General features: G+C 39.4%; 1 protein-coding gene across 5 annotated transcripts in view; it reads right to left on the bottom strand.

Annotated features, from left to right (window-relative positions):
- Positions 1-21,297, bottom strand: part of LOC105479527 (RAB23, member RAS oncogene family) — a 33,371-nt gene extending 12,074 nt beyond the window's left edge. The window contains exons 1-3 of one of the 5 annotated variants that reach the window (XM_011737515.3): positions 21,027-21,297; positions 8,862-9,081; positions 6,273-6,358 (exon numbers count right to left, since the gene is read on the bottom strand). In XM_011737515.3, coding sequence (XP_011735817.1) covers positions 6,273-6,358; positions 8,862-9,016 — 241 coding nt within the window. In that variant the 5' untranslated portion in view covers positions 9,017-9,081; positions 21,027-21,297. The other 4 variants (XM_011737520.3, XM_011737518.3, XM_011737517.3 and 1 more) reach the window with 4 other exon arrangements.
- Positions 21,298-22,425: the final 1,128 nt, after the last annotated feature.

Genomic DNA, 22,425 nt, shown 5'->3' with positions numbered 1-22,425 from the left:
TTTCTTTCTTTTTCTTTTTTTTTTTTGAGATGGAGCCTTGCTCTGTCACCCAGGCTGGAGTGCAGTGGCATGATCTTGGTTCTCTGCAGCCTCTGCCTCCTGGGTTCAACTCTCCTGCCTCAGCCTCCTGAGTAGCTGAGATTACAGGCGCCCACCACCACACCCAACTAATTTTTCTATACTTTTAGGAGAGATGGGATTTCGCCATGTTGGCCAGGCTGGTCTTGAACTCCTGACCTCAGGTGATCCACCCACCTCGGCCTCCCAAAGGAAGGATTTTCTGACCTTCACCTGAAGGAGGTCATAAGCCCCTCAGGTGAGAGGTGACCTCCCTATACCCAGAGGAAAGGAGAATCCTCATTTCTGAAGAGAGAGGGACACCAAAAGGAATCTGAATGAACCTCTGCTGATGAATCTTGCTAAGTTTCCTCCAGTTTACTGCTCTTAGCTCCTATCTGTCCTATCACATTCTTCAACGACTTTGCACTCTTCCTCAAACCTAGTATAAAAACGCTCAGGTTTAACTGTTTATTTGGGTTTTCATTTCCTTATGAAGGCTCCTTTGTCACTTAAAACTTACATTAAATAAATTTGTAAGCTTTTCTCTTGTTAATCTATCCTTTGTTAGAGACCCAATCAAGGACCAAAAAGAGTAGAAGGAAAAAGATATTTTTCCTCTCCTACAAACCAAAGTCAACAGTAAAATAACTGTAACAAAAATCTATTTCATGTTGTCTGTATCTTTTTGTACTAACTAAAAGCCCTGGTTCCTACTGCCTAGAGTCGACTTTCTAAAAAGCTTTAGAGAAACCATTTGGGATCCCAGAGGCTTCCTAATCTGTGCTCTGTTGTAACCTACTTACAAGAAGGTCTTGTTTCAAAATCTCTCACTATACAATTAGGCCAGCATTCCAAGTCCATAATAATACCTCTGAGCAATGGCTTTGATATAATGGGTCTTTTAAATGAACTATAATAAGATTTTTCTTTTTAAAATTTTAGTTTGATTTTTATGCATCATTAATAACACATTTCTTGGATTTAAATCAGCAAGTCATAACTGTATATGGCATAGTGTTTCTACCACTAAATTTGTATCTTAATTCATTCTTTCTAGCCCTTACCTTCTCTTACTTTTATTTCTATTTAATTTCATCACTATCTAAATCTGTACCAGCAGCAGATACTGTCTGACTGCCTAGGTGGCATCTCTCCCTAAAAACACCTTTTCCCCACTGTATAGTAGCCATATGGTTTAGGTACACTAAACCTATTCTCTGCTGGAGGTGGGAGTTGTGGTGGTGGCAAGGAGAACAATGTGATCCAAGTCAGTTAATCACATCCCTCTCATTATTGCAATCAGGTCAAGGGTGGTCTAGTCAGAGAAAAGCTCAGGGCATCTGAACCACTGCTGTGGGAAGTAACCCTCTCTCCCCAAGGATGTAAACAAAGCATGTGGCCTTCATTGCTCCTGGTGGTAATCTTGCAACCCAAAAGGAAATCAACAAGAGGAGGTACCTCACACAGAGAGGAGACAAAGCCGGGATAATCAGTAAGGTTATAGGCTGAACAAACAACTAAAAGGGATACTATTTCCAGACTTTTCTATCAAATCAGTAAATCTCTGTAGTTTTAAGCCAGTTTGAAATTCCTTTTCTTTGGCAGCAACCAAAAGCATTTTAATGGAACCCCAAAGAGGTTTCCCAAAGGGAAAACATAAAATAATGTTCAATATACTGTTTTTTCAATTTTATGTATAATTGCTGTTTTTTCTTTAATTCATATTGTATTGTGATAAATGTTTATTTTTACCATTTAGAAAAAGAAGTTGTTGAAACTGAGGACCTGTCTCAGTATCTCACCCTCTTTGCCATTTTAATATAGTCGGCTAAAAAAAAAGTTAAATTACTAAGATAGGCCTTTTTTTTTTTGAGACAGAGTCTTGCTTTATCGCCCAGGCTGGAGTGCAGTGGCATGATCTCGGCTCACTGCAACCTCTGCTTCCCGGGTTCAAGCTATTCTCATGCCTCAGCCTCCCCAGTACTGAGATTACAGGTGTGCACCACCATACCAGGCTAATTTTTGTATTTTTAGTAGAGACATGGTTTTACCATATTGGCCAGGCTGGTGTCGAACTCCTGACCTCAGGTGATCTGCCTGCTGCAGCCTCCCAAAGTGCTGGGATTACAGGCCTGAGCCACTGCCCCCAGCCAGTTTTGCCTTTTTAAATTACAAAAACATAATGTCAAATATATTCTCTAGAAATAATCCTATTGGTTAAAAAGTAGTAACTGCCACATCAAACTGTCAAAAGCTTACAAAGGAATAGGCCAGCCTATCTATTTCCTAAAGAAAAAGAACAGACATTTCATGCAGAGAATTCAGAAGACAAAGTTCAGTAGATAAAAGTAAAATAATGAAAATCTCAAGTAATACTACTTCTTTTTGGTATTTCCACGTAGGTTTTATGTTTACTTTTTTCCTGAGTGTGTGGGGAAGGTAGTGGTAATAACCCCATTAAAAAATACAAATAACTTTTACTCAAGAATAAAACTGTACATTTAGGACCTGTTAATCAATACTGTCAAGGCTGATGAAATTCACAATTTGATTAAAATATCATCTACTTGAATGACAGAGCCTTGGGAGAAAAAAACAATACCATCTACTCCAAGAACGGCTTGGGGTAGTAAAAACGTAATTCTCAACCTTACACCATGATACAGGTGCTCAGGATCCAAACTGGTAGCCATAGCGAATAACCAAAGCTACTGTGGATGGGAGGCCTTAAAGTACACAGTAAATGGTGGTAAGTAGTGGTGGCAAGAAACCAAAATGTGTTTTCGAGCAGGCAGTGGAAGTCAAGTTTCCTTGTTACCAATTTAGAAAGGCAACTTCTCTGGTCATTTATATGTTAGTACAATTATTAAACCTTAGTTGTCATTATTACAATAAATCCTACATTTTCAAAAGTGAAAAAAATAAGCTATACAAAAGTTACTTGAATTCACCCAATTTCTCAAGTATATCTATTTTATATAACTGGTATAAATTTGTAAATAAAGAAGCAAGGCACTTCAATAAAATCAGTGGTAAATCCTGTCTAAAAGAAGAAATTATGTGTTTATATGAAACTGTACCTCAAAGTTCATAACACTGTCACTTGGAACTTTCATATATATATAGATTTCTTCAAGAGATATACTGGTAAACCGCTATTCAATATATCTATTCTATTTTCAAGTACTTCTTCTCTGATAATCCAGGACACACAAACATAGGCTCCCTTTCAAGTTGGGCAAAGTGACATATTAAAGAAGACTTCCATGAAGAAGTCAGAAGAATTTCCATTGTACACATAACTATTATTTCAGTTTCATTAAACCTGTATCTTTCAATACAGGATGTTTAAAGAGACTTTGAAAAAATAATTCATAACTGCTTCCATGTCATCTGTTCTTTAGGACTGTTTAGTATTCAACTACTAGCATTCTACTAAGATAGAATATATTTTAATTTTTATGATACCAAAGAGTAGATTTAAAAGGAGAAAACAAAAGGAGATTTAAGAAGTAAAAAAGATAATTATCTTAAAGGAAACTTTTCAGATATATTTCTAAGCAATGTTATTACATGAATATAAATACAAGTTAAGACAAAGAAGCCAGGGCCTATTATATGCCTATTATATCCCTAGAACAACGGAGACACTTAATATACATTTTCTGAATAAAACTTCAAATCTAGAGAAACAGTCATGGGGGCAACTAAAAACAAGGTAGATCCTACTTTCCTGGGACTTCTAGTTCACAGAGCAAATACCTTTAAGCAAAATCATTTATATTTATAAATATAGATATATGTATATATACACACATATACATATGTGTACACATATACACAGACATGTTTACATACACATATATGTATGTGTATATATACATCTGTTTATATTTATAAATATATATGTACATATACACATATAGATATTTGCATTTATAAATATATACTTTATGTGTATATACACATATACATATATACACTTAATATATATGTATATATGTAATATGTATACATATATACACGCATATATATTAAGTATATATAAAAAATATATATATGCGTGTGTGTGTGTGTATATATATGCAGAATTTCATCCATTACTTAAGGTCAGAGTATAAAGTTATAGCATCTGATAAGTAAAATGAGACTGTGTGATGAACCAGTAGAATTTCACTTTATAAAAAAAGTAACCAAAATGATACTGTCTCCTAAGGACAACTGAATTCACTTGAGCCAACAAGTGAGATAAGAAAGCATTCCAGGCATAGTGTAAAAAGAAAAGAAAAAAATGGGGGATTTCTCAAGGGTGAAGTACAAGTGAGGAATCAGCAGATGACACTGGACAGACAAGGAGAAACACAGTTGTAAAGTCCTGTGTATACGATGCTGAAGAGTTTTAGCCAAGAACGTGATTTGATAGTGGGAAGGATAAAACAGTTTTCACTGATTCCATCAATTTTCTCAAAGAAGAGTGAAGCAAAGAAATCGGCAGAGAGTGGAGAGGAGGAAGGGATTCCCAAGGTTAAGGCAAGAGAAAACACAAAAGAGCTCTTTTGGAAAATGACAGAGACTTGAGTAAAGAACACTGAGAGTGCCTGGCAGCACTCCATACTCATTAATGTTATGTGATGGCAGCTTCAAAGTTCAGTCTGAATGGTTGTCTGATATTCTCTATGTGGTTGAGGTGCTTGGATACAGACTGGTAGATAGTCGGGTTTAACTGGGTTGGGCATTTTGCTGAGCAAGTATTATGCAGAGAGTGCAGGTCAGGGAGTTAAAGGTCGTTGCAAGCAAATGCTTACAGGACTAGAAAAACTAAATTGAGGAAGGAAAGAAGTAAAGCCATGTGGAAAGTCGTATTTAAAAAGTGGTAGGGTCAATGAACACAGAAGCTCTTGATGGTTTCAAGACAGAGTCTGGGTATTAAAGTTAGCAAGCCACAAGCATAGGCAGTAGTGGTCAGAGTGGGAGACTATAGAGGTTTAGATTTTGGGGTAATGAAACAATTGTTGGCCTTGAAAACAACAAGGAAATGAGCAACAGGCTGAATTTTTAAAAAGTAACCCAAACAATTGTGAAGAAACTGAGCCAGATGCCAGTGTTATCACAAAGGAGGGATAAAGGAAGGTGATGGACCATTGCAAGCAGGGGGATTAGTGGTGGGTAAAAGTCTCATGACCTGGACTTTCAAGGTGCTGAGGTTTTTGAAGGAGAAAAGAGGAGGAATGGTGTCGAAGCAGTAGTAAGAAACAAGACATCCTTTGCCCAACATCCTTTAAGTCTTGAATAATGTGAGTATGCAGGGATATGGGTAAAAAGCCTCCCTTAGAGAAGGCAGCCGAGGAAGTTGTATCTTTAGGAAACAAGTTTTAATTATGACACGGTGAAAAGTTCAGAAAAGAGGGATGTCATAGAAGGAATAATCAGTATGTCAGCTGTGTCTTTCTATTTCCCACAGCATCTGTGAAATGCAGAGTATTAAATGCTTGTCAATATGAATGATCAATTAATATTTACTTGGCATCAGCAGGCTATAATGCTACATGGTATTCCACCAAGCTTTTGTTACTGTGTTTTCTCACTTTAATCACTATTGGCAGCTGAGTTACAGGAACACTGAAAGTGGTGTTTTAAATTCCAAAAGAAAAGGGCAAAATTTTGTAAGAAGATGTTAAAGGAAACTTTTAAGTTCCATTCGGAAGTTTAATTTAGCCTCTTAAAAAATTTTAGCCCACATTTTAGAGCCTTAAATTCTTTAGTCATGGTTCCTTCCTTTCACAGGTGTCTCATACTTCTCTGAACTCCTACAGCACTGAAAAGGCTTTATCATGCGACGTCATGTGTCATAACAAATGCCATCTTATTTGCCAGGGCTTTACTTTTTCATGTTAGCTTCCACTCTCTGACTATACAGTCATTTTCTTGGGGTCAAAGTAGGCATTTAAGAGCTTCTTACTGATTTGGCCTGGGAATGCCTACATGAGTCACATAATTCTAAGGCAGAGATAAACTGTCTACAGTACAGATGTTATTTGCTAACATACAAGATCTTTAGAAGAATAATGAACTGGGGTTTTAAAAAATACTTAGAAATTATTTTAACTATTCTTCAAGAGAAACGCTTATATGGGAAACAAAGAAAGCAAAATTAGTTATTTAGCCAAAATAATGTGCCCAAACAAAATAAATAAATAAATCCTGTGTTTTACCTCGATAGTAGGCCTTTGTAATTGCATCAAATTCCTCTTGACCTGCAGTGTCCCATAACATTAGTCTGACATCTTCATCATTAACTCTAAAACAAGAGATGAATTTATTTCATATGTAAAGGAAAATGTTTTTGGTAATATAGCTTTGTGTATATTTTTCATTTTCAAATCCGAAGAGATTAAAACTACAAATGCTCCTTGACTTACGATGGGCTGCCCCAATAAACCCCATTGGGGGTTACATCCTGGTAAGCCCATTGTAAGCTGAAAATATTGTAGTCAAAAATATCCTTAAGTCAAAAATGCATTTAACACCCCATTAAACCACTGTAAATTCAAAAAACTCATAAGCTGAACTATTACAAATCCTTATGCTCCTCAACTTATGACAGGGCTATGTCTCAAAAAACCCATGCTAAAGTTGAAAAACTCTGAGTCAAACCATCTTGAGTCAGGGACCACATGGATACTGTCAGTTTCACCCTGAAAAACTCTGAATACTCTCAGATGTTGATATCATTACAAACAGTGAAAGAGTGAAAAACATTCCCCTAAAGCTATAGCTTCCCACGTGATTTGGATTTATCTGCCATGTTTTTTTCTTTGACACAGTCACAGGTAGTGGTGGTCTAAGATTAACGTCTGGGGAAGGGGAATTCCCTTAGGTCACTGCTTGCTCTCCTTTCCCTACATCTTTCCAATGGGTTCTGGTGCTTTCCTGATAAAATGAGAATAAAAATAAAAATGCAGTTTACCCCCAGTCACAGTGGCTCACGCCTATAATCCCAGCAATTTATGAGGCCAAAATGGGCGGATCACTTGAGGCCAGGATATCAGTACTAGCCTGGCCAACATGGTGAAACCCTGTCTCTACCAAAAATACAAAAATTAGCTGTGTGTGGTGGCACATGCCTGTAGTCGAGCTACTCGGGAGGCTGAGATGGGAGAATCGCTTGAGCCTGGGAGGTGGAGCACGACTGCAGTCCAGCCTGGGAGACAGAGTTGAGACTCTGTCTCAAAAAAAAAAAAAAAGGATTTACCTCCCTGGCTCCCTGGTTGCCCTTGAACTTAAAATTTACTCTATTTTGTCATATAGTCAATTCTCATTATTCACAGTAGTTATGTTCTATAATGCCAATGTGAACACTGAATTGGCAAATACTGAACCACTGCTCCTAAGGGAAATACAGGGTTAGGTTCTTGAGAACCCCTGGTTACATTTTCATCAACTGATCAATACGTAACCTTGCTTTATGTGTTTCTGTTTAAAGACACCTTACTGATATATATTGTTAATTCATTAACACTGAATTCACGACCAACAGCACTGTAACTCGTGTCTGAACAAAGCTTATCTAACGTATTTATTTTTTCTGTAACGCACATCATAGCCTTCCTATACTTAAAAATGCTAGACAGCACTGCAGCACTACACTTAGGAGCATTCTTAAACAGGAAAATCACCAAGAAAAAGCACAAAACGTAAAAACTGTGGCATTACACAGAACACAGAAAGGACACATGTTTACTGTATGAGGGACTGAAACAAGAAAGAAACTTGTTTGATGACCTCAGCTGGGAAGTGCATGCTGGGCAACTTAAATTTTTTGCTGCTCTATGTATGTCCACAAATGACCACAAATGCACACAAATACTGATTCTGGAGTTACAAATAAATATTTTATTATAAATAAAACAAAGTGGGTGAATCTGCATATGCAGAACTTATAAATAATAAGGATTGACTGCATACTTAAATATTTATTTGGTTTCAGGTAGTAAGTACAAAAAGCAAACATCATCAAGAGTTAAAATGCTTGCTCTTAAAATATGTTCTGAGGGAGGAAGCAAATATGGAAATATTTTTTAAAATAGAGTAATAGAATGCAGACTAGAAATTAATCTTTAAAATGATAAAATTATCTTTGATGTTAAAGTTGGGCCAGTAACCAGGTTTGTAGTATTTCTTATTTGGGTAATACATTTTAGATTGTCTGCTACAATTTAAAATATCCTTAGACGTTCTCAGGACTAATGACAAAAAATATTACTCTGATGTGTTTTAGAATCCAAATGAATTTCCTAAAGTAAAATTTCCTTCTCATAGGCAAATTTTGCCCTCCCAAATCTGTTTTGTCTTATTTCTTTAGAGTAAAGCAAACTATTAATTCTCTAACTTCCGTAGTCTTGCCTAGTTTCAAAAAGAGAACAGACATTCTAATAAAAAGGAGTCCATAATACAACTTTCATTCCAAAAAAAACAGCAGTTGGAAATCTCACTGGAGTCAGCATCAGTTTGTGTTTAAGACATGCCCAAGGTGTCACCAATAAATCTAAAACAGATATGAGACAGAAAAAAACGTGGGAAGGAGAGGAGAAAAAGAAAAAAAGTGAAAGAGGAAGGGAAGAGATGAAAGAAAAAAAAAGGGTAAAGTCACACACGTGATGAAACCACCATCACGGTCGCATAAGCACTGCCACTAGTGGCCACATCTCGAAATCCACTGCAAGTAGTTAACTATTATTCCAATAAGTCTTGGATACAGTTCATAAATCAAAGACAAAGGAATAAAACAGCCAAGTACTTACTGAATTTGTCGCTCCAAAAAATCAACTCCAATGGTTTTCTTGTAGTCTTTTGTAAAAATGCCTTTGCAATATCGCTGAATCATACTTGATTTTCCAACTGCTCCATTCCCTACAACCACCATCTTTATGGCGACTTCCATATCTTCCTCCAACATTTTTGGAGCTGAAATGGTTTCTGTACGAACTCTAATTCCAGGAGATCAGATCTTCTCTCTCAAATCTGTGGTTTAAAATGAAATTATTTTTTCATAAAAATGTACAAACTAAACTAATTGTTTTATCAAGAAATCATCACATTGCATTGCAAGGATGTGTTTTCATACCTGAGGCCCCTCCCACTCTTTTTAAATAATGTAAATTCTTTGAAAGGTACAGCAATAACACAATTCATTTTTGAATGAATCCTCATCAATAGCACAATGCATGGCATTCATATATCAATAAATACCTAGATCTACTTTCATAGAGACGATGATTAGGGTCATTAGACTTGATGCCTGATACTTTAAAGGCACCACTTGCTAGTTCTGTGCCCTTAGTGAACACGTTGCTTAACTTCTTCAGGCTTCTGTTTCCTGGCAATAATATCCATCTCATACGGTTGTTGATCAATGATACATGTAGAGCACTTAGCATAGTGAAAGTTATGCATTCAAAATTTAGTTAAGCATTCCTGATCCAAAAATCTGAAGTCTGAAATGTGGCAAAATCTGAAACTTTTTAAGCACTGACATGATGCCATAAGGGAAAAATTCCATATCTGACATGTGACAGATCACAGTCAAAAGAGAGTCAAAACTTTATTTCATGCACAAAAATACTGAAAGTACTGTATAAAAGAGGCCATGTGTATAAGGCATATATGAAACATAAATGAATTTCCTGTTAAGACTTGGGTCCTGTCCCCAAGACATCTCATTATGTACATGCAAATAGGGCAGGTGTGGTGGCTCATGCCTATAATCCCAGCATTTTGGGAGGCTGAGGCAAGAGGATCGCTTGAAGCCAGGAGTTTGAGACTAGCCTGGGCAACATATGGAGACCCAGTCGCCACTAAAAAACATAAAATAAAATAAATTAGCCGAGTATAGTGGTGCATGCCTGTAGTCACAGCTACACGGGAGGCTGAGATGGGAGGATCCCTTGAGCCCAGTGATTTGAAGCTGCAGTGAGCGATGGTCATGCCACTGTACTCCAGCCTGGGTGACAGAACAAGATGCTATCTCTAAAAAAAATTAAAATAAAATTTAAAAAAACATTGTAAATTCTCCATAGTGTATCACCAAATAGGCAACAAATTCAAAATCTGTGGAAATCGCTTTTCAACCTCACAGGTAATAATCAATGTCCCTAAAAAAGCACCCCAAAGAAGGTTTCGTATAATAGTGTATGACCATGTGTCAGCATTGGGCTGTTAGTTATAACGATTTAGTGTTTGGCTTACAATGAATCCTGTACAAATAAATATCTTACACCACATATTCCTGCTTTAGTTTCAAACCTTTATAGTTACACATACAATGAAAGCAATACAATGGGCACTGTTTGCATTTTAGGAATGAAAAGAACAGAAATTCAATTTCTTCATGTTTCTTCTTAAAATTACTAGTTAGGCTACTGCCCATTTAGCTATTATATATTTCAACTACTTTAACTTAAAATCCTTCTATACAACCACTCCACCAAGAGAGTCCAAAAATGTGAAGAACATTCATTTTTTTGTCCCTAATAGTCTCAGCAATTGTCTCCGGTACTTTACAAACCTGAGTGATCATAAGAATCACCTAAAAGTACTTGTTAAAGTATGGTCCTGGGTCTCCACCTCAGACATAATTTATCAGAAATTTCACAGGAGGCCTTGGAATCTGGTTTATAGAACAAGCACAAAAGGTGCTGCTTAGCTCTCCCTTCAAGAGCTGCTAGCTGGCAGTCTCTGCTACCTCACCTTCAGGATCCACTGCACTGTCCACTCCCGTTAACGCCACATTCTCCCCAGGGAAAGATTAAACAGGCAGGGCCACTTGAGTTGGGCCAATTCTGCACAACATGGATTCTCTTTGGTCTGGGGCTCCCATCAGACTAGCTGAGATTTTTTCAGAAATGCACTGCAGTCTGGGGTTCTTTCCACCCCATCTTTCTTCATCCTTTCACAAGTATAAAAAACTAGCATTGCAGCCTCTTTATCCTTCTCAGGCATTTCCTCCAATAAATCTCTTGCACTTCTAATTCCATCTTGATATTTGCTTCCTGGAGAACCCAAATGGATATACATCCCAAGTGATTTTACATTCAGGTAAATGTCAGAGCCAATACCCTATGCTAGTGATTCTCAATTTTGGCTATACATTGGAATCACCTAGATAACTTTTAAAAAATACTTGGCTGGGGGCAGTGGCTCACACCTGCAATCCCAGTGCTTTGGGAGGCTGAGGCAGGAGGATGGCTTGAGGCCAGGAGTTCAAGACCAGCCTGGGCACCATGTGAGACCCTGTCTCTATTAAAAAAAAAAAAAAATTGGTCAGGCATGGTGGCGTGAGCCTGTAGTCCCAGCAACTCTGGAAGCTAAGGCGGGAGGATTGTTTGAGCCCGGAAGTTCAAGGCTGCAGTGAGCTATGACTGTACCACTACACTTCAGCTTGGGTGACAGAGCAAGACCCTGTCTTAAAAAAAAAAAAAAAAAACCTGATGCCTGATGCCTGCATCTTATCCTCTGTGTATACAATCAGATGGTCCAGGGCAGTGGTTCCCAACCATTTTGGTACTAGGGACTTGTTTTGGTGGAAGACAACTTCCACAGATGGGAGGTTGGTGGGGGGCACGGTGGAGGGATGGTTTAGGGATAAAACTGTTCTACCTCAAATCATCAGGCATTAGTTAGATTCTCATAAGGATATAAGGAGCGCTGCAACCTAGATCCCTCACATGTGTAGTTCTCAATAGAGTCTGGGCTCCTGTGAGAATCTAATGCTGCTGCTAATGTGACGAGGCGGAGCTCAGGTGTAATGCTTGCAGCCACTCACCTCCTGCTGTGCGGCCCAGTTCCTAACAGGCCACAGAATGGTACCAGTCCACGGCCTGGGGGTTGGGGACCCCTGGTCTAGGGTACAATCTGGACATCAAGTATCACCATCCTATTACCCTACACAAGATGCAGTCTTCAGGACACAGGGTCAAATATAAAATTCTGACCAGGAGCTGACCCTTGTTCATCCAGCTGTATCTCACACTGGTTCAGTTCCTAGAAAGCAACTTCCTTTCTCTACCTAAATAATTCTTCACCCAAGAAGACTGTTACGTTCATAAAAAGGCAACAACAAAACTCTTGTCACATTTTATCCTTTTAAAGATACATACTTCAGACACTTTTGCTTCTGAAATGATAGACATTTTTCCCTATTCCTTCCTCTAAATATAACTAAAATTTGTGAATATTATATATAAACAAACATTAGACATCGAAAAGTGAAAAGGTACCACAAGGCACAAAGAACAACATGGTAATGAGTTTTCCTTGAGTTCTTTTTACCTCATATATCCCAGACTGGATTATAGAGAAGCTAGTAACCAGGAAATGTCACCACCAACGACAAAAAGAAACATAAAAGCCACTCTCTTGAGCCAAAGGACCAGGAAAGGGAAAGCCTAGCAAGGCGGAGCTTGCAGGGAGCCGAGATCGCGCCACTGCACTCCAGCCTGGGCAACAGAGTGAGACTCCGTCTCAAAAAAAAAAAAAAAGAAAGAAACATAGAAAACACCCCTACCCTTGTGAGGGCTATACTGATGCACCCCAACTCCCTCAATGGGGTGGTGTCAGAGAAGACCAACCGGGGAAGGACTGGGGAGGACTTTCATCCTCACTGGGGAGAAATGAAGGCTCCCCCAACCCCTGCCCAACCACCACCAAGGCATGCCTGGAGACCATGTGGGAGGCTGAACTTCCACCCATCCACCAATTCAGTCATCCCTACCCATTTTTACCTCCACTTTTTTGCTGGGGTGGTGTCAGATGAAGCCTATTAGAAAGTCAGGACTTCCACTATCTCTCACAGGTAATAAGGCCATCTGCTGACTCCCCGCAGTGTCAGTGGGTCACCTCCTCCCAGTCAGGGTGGTATCAGTGGCCCCAGTAGAGAGTCATCATGACCAGTAGTAAGAGGAGCTCTTCCCACTCTTTTTTTTTCTCTTTTTTTTTTTTTTTTTTTAAGACAGTGTCTCATTCTACACTCCAGGCTGGAGTGTAGTGGGGTGAACACAGCTCACTGCAGCCTCAACTTCCTGGGCTCAAGCAATCCTACCATTTCAGCTGGGACTACGGGCGCACACCACCACGCCTGGCTAGTTTTTGCATTTTTTGTAGAGACAGGGTTTTGCCATTTTGGCCAGGCTGATCTCAAACTCCTGGGCCCAAGCGATCTGCCTGCCTTGGCTTCCCAAAGTGCTGGGATTACAGGCACGAGCCACCGCACCCAGCCCACTATGTTTCAATGGAAGACAAGCAGGAAACCTGGAGTTTTATCCTCACCTGGTAGTAAAGAGGTACTGCCCCACCCTTCCTGTTTTTGGAGCACATCAAAGGAAGAGAATCAAACTAAAAGAGAATGTAATGAGACCAGAGAATCACAACATAACACTCCCAATGTCCTGGTTTCATCGAAAATCACTCAGCACACCAAGAACCAGAAAAATCTTAACTCAAATGCGAAAGACAATCAATAGACACTAGCAATGAGATGACAGACATTAGATTTATGTAACAAGGATTTTAAACATAAAAAGTTAACTGGCAGTCAATAAGCAATTATGGATATACCTGAATAAATGTAAAACATAAAGAGTCTCAAAAATAAACAGAAGATATAAAGAAGTACCAAATGGAAAGTAGAACTGAAAATTATAATAACCCTAATTTTAAAAACTCAATGATAGGTTCAACGGCAGAATAGAGAGGACAGGGGAAAGAATTAGTGAACTTGAACATACAATCTGAGCCAAGCAAACAAAGACTGAAATAAAGGAAAAAGCCTTCAGGACCTGTGGAACTAAACCACAAAAAAATTGCATATTTCTGTCATTGGAGTTCCAGGAGGAGAGGAGGAAGAAGATAGGGCTAAAAAAGGACTTGAAGAAATAATGACTGAAAATTTCCCAAATATGGAAAAAGACAAAGCTACAGCTTCAAGAAGCTGAGTAGATCCCAAACAGGATAAACCAGTCAAAATCTAGACCTAAACAAATCAAAGTCAGACTTCTGAAAACTAAAGACAAAACATTTTGAAAGCAGCCAGAGAAAAAGGATGGGGAAAAGTCATTTGAATGACAGTGAATTTCTCCTCAGAAACCATGGAGGCCAGAAGGAAGTGGCACATCATTTTTTGAGTGTTGAAAGAAAAGAACTGTCAACTCAAAATTATATATCCAACAAAAATATCCTCTAGGAATGAAAAGGAAATCAAGGTAATCTCTGATGAGGGAAAACTGAGAGCATTTGTTGACAGCAGACCAATGCAAAAGAACAGCTAAAGGACGTTCTCAGGTGGAAAGGAAATAATTTTTTAAACAAAGAACTTGGAATATCAGAACAAAAGAACATGGTAAGAGCAAAAATATTGTTAAATCCCATAGATTTCCCTTCTCTTCTTGAGTGTTCTAAACTATGTTTGATAGTTGAAAAAAAATTATAAAACTGTCCAATGTGGTGTTCAATATATGCAGGGAAAATATTTAAGACAATTAATTATAAATGGGGATGGATAAAGGACTATAAAGGGAGGTAAGCGTTCTACACTTCACTTGAATTTGTAAAATATTGACTGCAATGATAAATTATGGTGATAAATCACATATACAGTCATGCACCACATAACAACATTTCGGTCAATGATGGATTGCATATACAACAGTGGTCCCTTAAAATTACAATGCCATATGTTTACTATGCCTTTTCTATGTTTCAATATGTTTAGATACACAAATATTTGCCAATGTGTTATAAGTACCTACGGTATTCAATTCAGTAACAGTGTACAGGTTTGTGGCTTAGGAGCAATAAGCTATAGCATACAGCCTAGATGTGTAGCAGGCTATACCATCTAGGTTTGTGTAAGTTCATTTTAGTATGTTCACACAATGACAAAACCATAATGTGCATCCCCATCGTTAAGCAATGCATGACTGTAGGTAATGTAATACCAAGAACAACCACTAAAACAATAATACAAACAGGTACACTCAAAAACACACAGATAAATCAAAATGAGATTCTAAAAACACAATAAAGCCAGAATCTAATTGATATTTATAGACCTGTCTATACAACAGCACAATATACTTCCTTTCAAGTACCCAGATTGAACATATTCTGGGCCATAAAACAAACATCAGCATGTCACAGGGCAAACCCCAAAACTGGAGTTCAGCCCAGGAGGCCACGTGGGTTTTTGGCTTTGTGCAGAAGGAATTCAAGAGTGAGCCGACAGAGTGAAGTGAAAGCAAGTTTATTAAGAAAGTACAGGAATAAAAGAGTGGCTACTCCATAGACAGAGTGGCCCTGAGGGCTGGTGGTTAGTTATTTTTATGGTTTTTTTTTTTTTATTACATGCTATACAAGGGGTGGATTATTCTTGAGTTTTCTGGGAAAGGGATGGGGAATTCCCAGAACGTTTCAGACAATATAAGGTAACTTTCAGACATTGCCATGGCATTTATAAATTGTCATGGTGCTGATGGCAGTAACCTTTACTATGCTAATGTATTATGATTAGCATATAATGAGCAGTGAGGACAACCAGTGGTCACCTGCATGACCATCTTGGTTTTAGTCAGCTTCTTTACTGCATCCTGTTTTGTCAGTGGAGATCTTTTAAGACCTGTATCTTGTGGAACCAGATCTATCGACCTCCTGTCTCAAACACACTTAAAATAATGGAAACCATACAGAATGTGTTCACTGATCACAATGGAATCAAACTAGAAATCAGTAACAGAAAGATAAAACAGGGAAATCTCCAGACAGAAACTAAAAGCACACACTTTTAAAACAATCCAACATTCCAAGTAGTAGTCACAAGGAAAGTATAAAAAAAAAAAAACTTAATTAAATGAAAGTGAAAATACATGTGAAACTTAGTGGGGCACAGCTAAAGTAGTGCTGAAATGGGAAAATATATTTTATTTTATTATTACTATTTTTGAGACAGAATCTCACTCAGCAGTCCAGGCTGGAGTGCAGTGGCCCGATCTTGGCTCACCGCAACCTCCCCTTCCCAGGTTCAAGCAACCCTGCCTCAGCCTCCCGAGTAGCTGGGACTACATGCATGCATCACCATGCTGGGCTAATTTTTGTATTTTTAGTAGAGACAGGATTTCACCATGTTGGCCAGGCAGGTTTCTAACTCCTGGCTCAAGTGATCCTCCCGCCTCAGCCTCCCAAAGTACTGGGACTACACGCGTGAGCCACCGTGCCCAGCCTGAGACGTGAAAATTTGGAGCACTAAATGCTTACCTTAGAAAAGGAAAAAAGTTTCAACTCAATAATGTAAGCACTCACCTCAAGAACTAGAGGAGCAAAATAAACCCAAAGCAAGCAAAAAAAAGGAAGATACTAAAAAAGAAGAACAGAAATCAATGAAATTGCAAACAGAAAAACTGATGCAACAAAAAGCTGGCTTTTTGAGAAGATCAATAAATGTAACAATACTTTAGTGAGACTAACACAAAAAAGAGAGAGAACACAAATACCCAATACCGGGAATAAAATAGGGGATAGCAACATAGACTCTGCAGACTCAAAAGGATAACATAACAACCCTACACACATAAATGTGACAACCCAGACAAAATGAACCAAATTCTTCAAAAGCATAAATGACCATGATTCACCCAATATAACAGAGGTCTATTTGAATACCCCTATAACTATGAAGGAAATTGAATCTGTAATGTAAAAACTCGGAAAGAAATCTACAGGATCAGGCAGTTTCACTGAAGAATTCTACTAAACATTTAAAAAATTAACACCAATGTACACAATCTCCTCCAGAATAGAGACGAGGAAACACTTGCCAACTCTTTTTATGAAGCCAGCATTATCTTGATACCACAAAAAGACACTACAAAAAAGAAAATTAGACAAACTCTTCTGAACAAAGATGCAAAAATCTTCAACAAAGTATTAATAAACTGAATTCAGCAATATTTAAAAACAATAATACATTGCAACCAAGTAGACTTTATTCTGGGAATGCAAGGCTAGTTAAATACTCAAAAAGCAATCAATGTAATCCACCATATAAACACAACATAATATCAATTGATGCAGAAGAAATACTTGACAAAATTCAACATTTGTGAGAAAACTCTGAGCAAACTAGAAATAGAATGGGACTTCTTCGACCTGGTAAAAGGCACCTATAGGCCAAGCACAGTGGCTCACGTCTGTAATCCTAACACTTTGGGAGGCTGCAGCGGCAGATTGTCTGAGCTCAAGAGTTCGAGACCAGCCTGGGCAACATGGTGAAACTCCGTCTCAACTAAAAATACAAAAAAATAACTGGGTGTGGGAGTGCTCACCTGTAATCCCAGCTACTCAGGAGACAGAGGCACAAGAATTGCTTGACCCAGGGAGGCAGAGGTTGCTGTGAGCTGAGATCATACCACTGCACTCCAGCCTGGATGACAGAGTGAGATTCTGTCTCAAAAAAAAAAAAGCATCTATAACATAAAACAATTCTGGAAGACTGCTTTCCTCTGATTGGGAACAAGGTAAGGATATCTATTCTCACTACTCCTATTCATCATACATGAAGTTCTAGTCATTGTAATAGGAAACAAAAATAAATAAAACACAGATTAGGAAAAAAATAAATAAAACTTTCTCTATTCACAAGTGACATGATTATCTCTGTAGAAAAACCCATGGAATCTACCAAAAATTTAAAAACCAAACCCTGAACTAATGAGTTTAGCAAAGTCAGAGGACATATGCACAACACACAAAATTCAATTGTATTTCCACATACAATGTACAATTTGAAACCAGTATTTTTTAGAATGAGATTTACAATAGCTCAAAAAACATTAAATACTTAGGTATAAATGTAACAAAACATGTACACAATCTGTATGCTGAAAACTATAAAACACTAAACAAATCAAAGACCTAAATAAATGGAAAGACATATCATGTTCATGGATTGGGAGACTCAACAAAGTAAACTTAGCAATTTTCCCTAAATTGATCTGTGGGTGTAATACAATTTCAGTCAAAGCACCAGCAAATTTTTCTGTATCCACAAGTTGATTCTAAACTTTATACACAAAGGTAAAAGAATCAGAATAGCTAAAACAATTTTGAAAAAGAATGAAACTGAAGGAAATTATACTACCTGGTTTTAAGACATTACAATGCTAAATTAACAAAGTGTGATACTGGCCAAGGGAAAGTTAAGTAAATCAGTGGAACAAAACAGGCCCAAAATAGACCCTCACAAATAAAGCCAATTGATTTTTAACAAAGGTGCAAAAGCAATTCAATGGAGAGAAGACAGTCTTTTCAACAAATGCTGATGGAACAACTGGACGTCCATAAGCAAAAAAGTAAACCTTCACACCTTATACAATTAACTCAAATGGATCACAGATCTAAATGGAATACTTTTATAAAACAATTTTTAGAAGGAGAAAATCTTGACCTGTTAGGCAGAGTTCTTAGACATGACACCAGAAGATCCATAAAAGGAAAAATTAATACTGGACTTCACCAAAATTAAAAACACTGCTGTCTGAAAGACACTGTTAGAATGAAAAGACAAGACAGACTGGAAGAAAATACCTGAAAAACATGTAACTGACATATAATTTGTATCCAGAACATAAAAAGAACCCTCAAAATTCAACATAAGAAAACAGACCAATTTAAAAATGGGCAAGAGACTTGGCCAGATACCTCACCAATGACTCCATGTGGCAAATGAACACATGAAAACATGTACAACATCTTTAGCCATTAGTTAAAGGCACATTAAAACCACAATGAGATACCACTACACACCTATTAAAATGGCTAAGTCTTAAAAAACTGACACTACCAAATGCTGGGAGTATGTGGAGCAACTAGAACTCTCACATGTTGCTTGTGGGAATGCAAAATGACACAGACACTCCAGAAAAGAGTTTAACAGTGTTTTTTTTTAAATTAAACATACATTTACCATATGACCCTGCAATCCACTTGTAGCAATACCCTAGAGAAATGAAAACATGTCCATACAAAAAACCTTTACATGGTATTTATAGCAGATTGATTCATAATCACAGAAAACTGAAAACAACCTCAATGTCCTTCAATGGGCAGATGTAGAAACAAACTGTAGCATTTCCACATAATAAAACAGTACTCAGCAATAAGAAAAGAAATTATCCATACATGAAACAACTTGTAAAAATCTTAAAGGCATTTTGCTGAGTGAAAAAAAAGCTAATATCCAAAGATTACCAACTGTTATGATTCCATTTCTAGAAAATATTAATAATTGCCAGGGGTAAGGAGTATGATATAAAGGGATCACATTAGGTTTTTTTTTCTGTGAGGGCGGGGAGTGATAGATTTGTTCTACATCCTTATTGTAGTGGTGGTTACATGAGTCTAAAATTCGCAGAACTGTACACCGAAAAAAAGATCAATTTTACCATATACTTTTAAAAATAATACATTAATTTCCTTAAAATAAATTTAAAGACGCCGGGCGCGGTGGCTCAAGCCTGTAATCCCAGCACTTTGGGAGGCCGAGACGGGTGGATCACGAGGTCAGGAGAGCGAGACCATCCTGGCTAACACGGTGAAACCCCGTCTCTACTAAGAAATACAAAAAAAAAATAGCCGGGCGAGGTGGCGGGCGCCTGTAGTCCCAGCTACTCGGGAGGCTGAGGCCGGAGAATGGCGTGAACCCGGGAGGCGGAGCTTGCAGTGAGCTGAGATCCGGCCACTGCACTCCAGCCTGGGCGACAGAGCGAGACTCCGTCTCAAAAAAAAATAATAATAAATTTAAAGAAAAAAGCCAAATTAAATGTTAACAGGCAGTCAGACTCTTGCTTTTCAGAAACTACTCCATAGACTTAAAGCACTAGGTCAAAACAATTACGTTCCTAGAAATAAGCATAATTCTGAGTATAATTAAAGACCTTGACAATAATACTTTATATAAACACCCTTTCCCCAAAACTTAACATTTTGCTAATGCAGTCTAATAAATTAGAAAAACAAAGGGTGAGTTAACTCACCAATCAAAAGGTTGTTTTCTCACAACGGCCTTTATTTAACTAGAAGTACAGTTATATTTGTAAAAATACTGAAAAACTTCTTAGGGTCAATGAAATTACCTGGATGTTAGGAGATATATAAAAACCTAGAGAAGTTAACAGCCCTTTTCAGACCCCACTGCCACTTCACTAGCTCTTGATAAGGAAGTTCTTACTCTCACACGCTCTCATGTTCTTACTCCAGGGAACTGCCGATGGCTCCTCGGATCTCCGAGTAAAGTTAAGTCTGTAGCAACCAGTGTCAATGGAACAGCACAATTTGGCTCATTTATATTCCAGCACTCTATGAGCAAGAAACTAGGGAAGGGTGGGGTCGCGGGTAAAGAGGGGTCGCACTGCAGGGAGAAGAGGAGTCTACATGCCTTGATGGAGCTGAGGACCCTCTTCGCCGTCAAACCTAACCTGAGCACTTCACGCCCTCACCGGTGTCCGGCCCAGCCTGGGTCGCCCCTTCCCCATTCAGGACTTGGGGCAGGCAAAAAGCCGAACTCTCGGCCAGACTGGGGCCGCAGCGCCGCCCCCGCTCCATCCCTCTTTCCCGCCCACCTGGCAATTCCAGGTACCGACCGCTGGGAGCTGGGAGGGGGCGCCGGGCTGGCGCTGCCGCCCACCTTCTCTAGCTGGAACTTGGGATCGATGCTCAAGGGCGGGAGAGCCGGCGCTCGGCTGTTCGAACCCGGGGATGGGGGAGCCGGGCCTGGAGGCCCCTGCCCACTCCCGAGAGTAAGGCACAACCCGGGACCCCGGGGAGAAGCTGACTCTTCCCCAGTGGAGCCGGACGAACCCCCAGCCGCTGGAGAGGGCGAGTGAGTGCAGCGCGGCTGCACCGCAGCGCGAGCCGCTACTCACCGTCCCCCGCCCGCCGCGGACCCGCCGCCCGGCGCCGCCGGCTCCTCCTGGTCGCGGCGCAACCGCTGCCTCCGCTGCCTCCTCCCGACGCGCCAGTTCTCCCTGCGGGGCCGCGCGGCTAGTTCGCACCCTCTTTCGCTCTCTTAAGAATGATTATGATTTTTAAACGAACTTTATTGGTAGCCAGGGCTCAGATTGAGCGGCTCAGCAGCAGCTCCGATGGGGATGGTGGGGCGCGGGAGTCTCGACTCCCCTCATCTGTGGACCCGCCGCGCTGCTGAGCATGCGCCGTGCTTCATTTGCGCGTGCTCTGTGCAGACCAGCGGCCCTGCCCCGCCCATGTTCTGGCGGGTGGCGGGCGGCAGCTCAGCTTTCCAGGCGCCTCCAAGGGATCCCGGGAGGGCAGTGGAGAGACCAGAGGCGAGCAGGATCTCCTAGATCGTGAACTCTAGAAAAGAGAAATAGGCCAATGACGGTCTGGATAAGTTTCACAGAGTTATCACACTTCCAGAGTCCTCAAAGGGCTTGCCCCGCATCGGACACATACCTTATTTTCTTGACCAGATGACATCTTAAGTGGCCGAGTGAGCAAAAAATGTCGAACAAAGTCGAAAACGCACACACACAGCCTGCAGGATTTGGCTGGACAAAATAGAAGCCTGAGATGGTTCTGGAATAATTATTCAGAGAAGCAAACCAAAAACGAAAAGGTCCCGCAAAAGCAATCTCAACTTTGTTTGCTTCAGTTGTTTTTATATTTCAAAATAAAATAGAATAGAAAAAAAAGATGGAAAATACCAAGTGTTGGCCAGGATGTAAAGTCACTGCATTCTTCTGCTCTGCTGCTGGAATGTAAACTGGAACAACTCCTTTGAACAACAGTTTGGGACTGTCTGCAAAAGGTGCATACCCTATGGCCCCGCAGTTCCACGCCTCCATATAGAACAAAGAGAAACGAATACTTAGGGTGCACCGACCGTCAGGTATCAGAATGTTCGTAGCTGCATTTATTGTAATAATTCCTTAATGAGAATAACCCAAAAGACCATCAACAATAGAATAAATGAATGAAATTACACAGGGTTCGCATAATAAAACACTATACAGCAACGCAAAGAACCATCTGCAATAATTACGGGCACCAACGTGGATCAACTGCGGAAACCTAATGCCCAGCATAAAAAGATAACAAAAGTACACATGGCATAAGTCAATTTCTATAAAGTACAAAAACAGAAGAACTAAGCTGCTCAAAGTTAGCATAATGGTTACCTTGGTGGGCAGGGGATAGTGACTGGAAGGAGTTAGCAACTAGAAGAGGGGCTTCCAGTTAGCAACTGAAAGAGGGGCTTCCTTCTAGTAAGGTTCTCTCTGTTGATTTTGGCGCTAGTTATAAAAG

Source organism: Macaca nemestrina, chromosome 5 (assembly GCF_043159975.1).
Source record: "Macaca nemestrina isolate mMacNem1 chromosome 5, mMacNem.hap1, whole genome shotgun sequence".
Lineage (NCBI taxonomy): Eukaryota > Metazoa > Chordata > Mammalia > Primates > Cercopithecidae > Macaca > Macaca nemestrina.
This window is presented reverse-complemented; position numbering and strand designations above follow the sequence as displayed.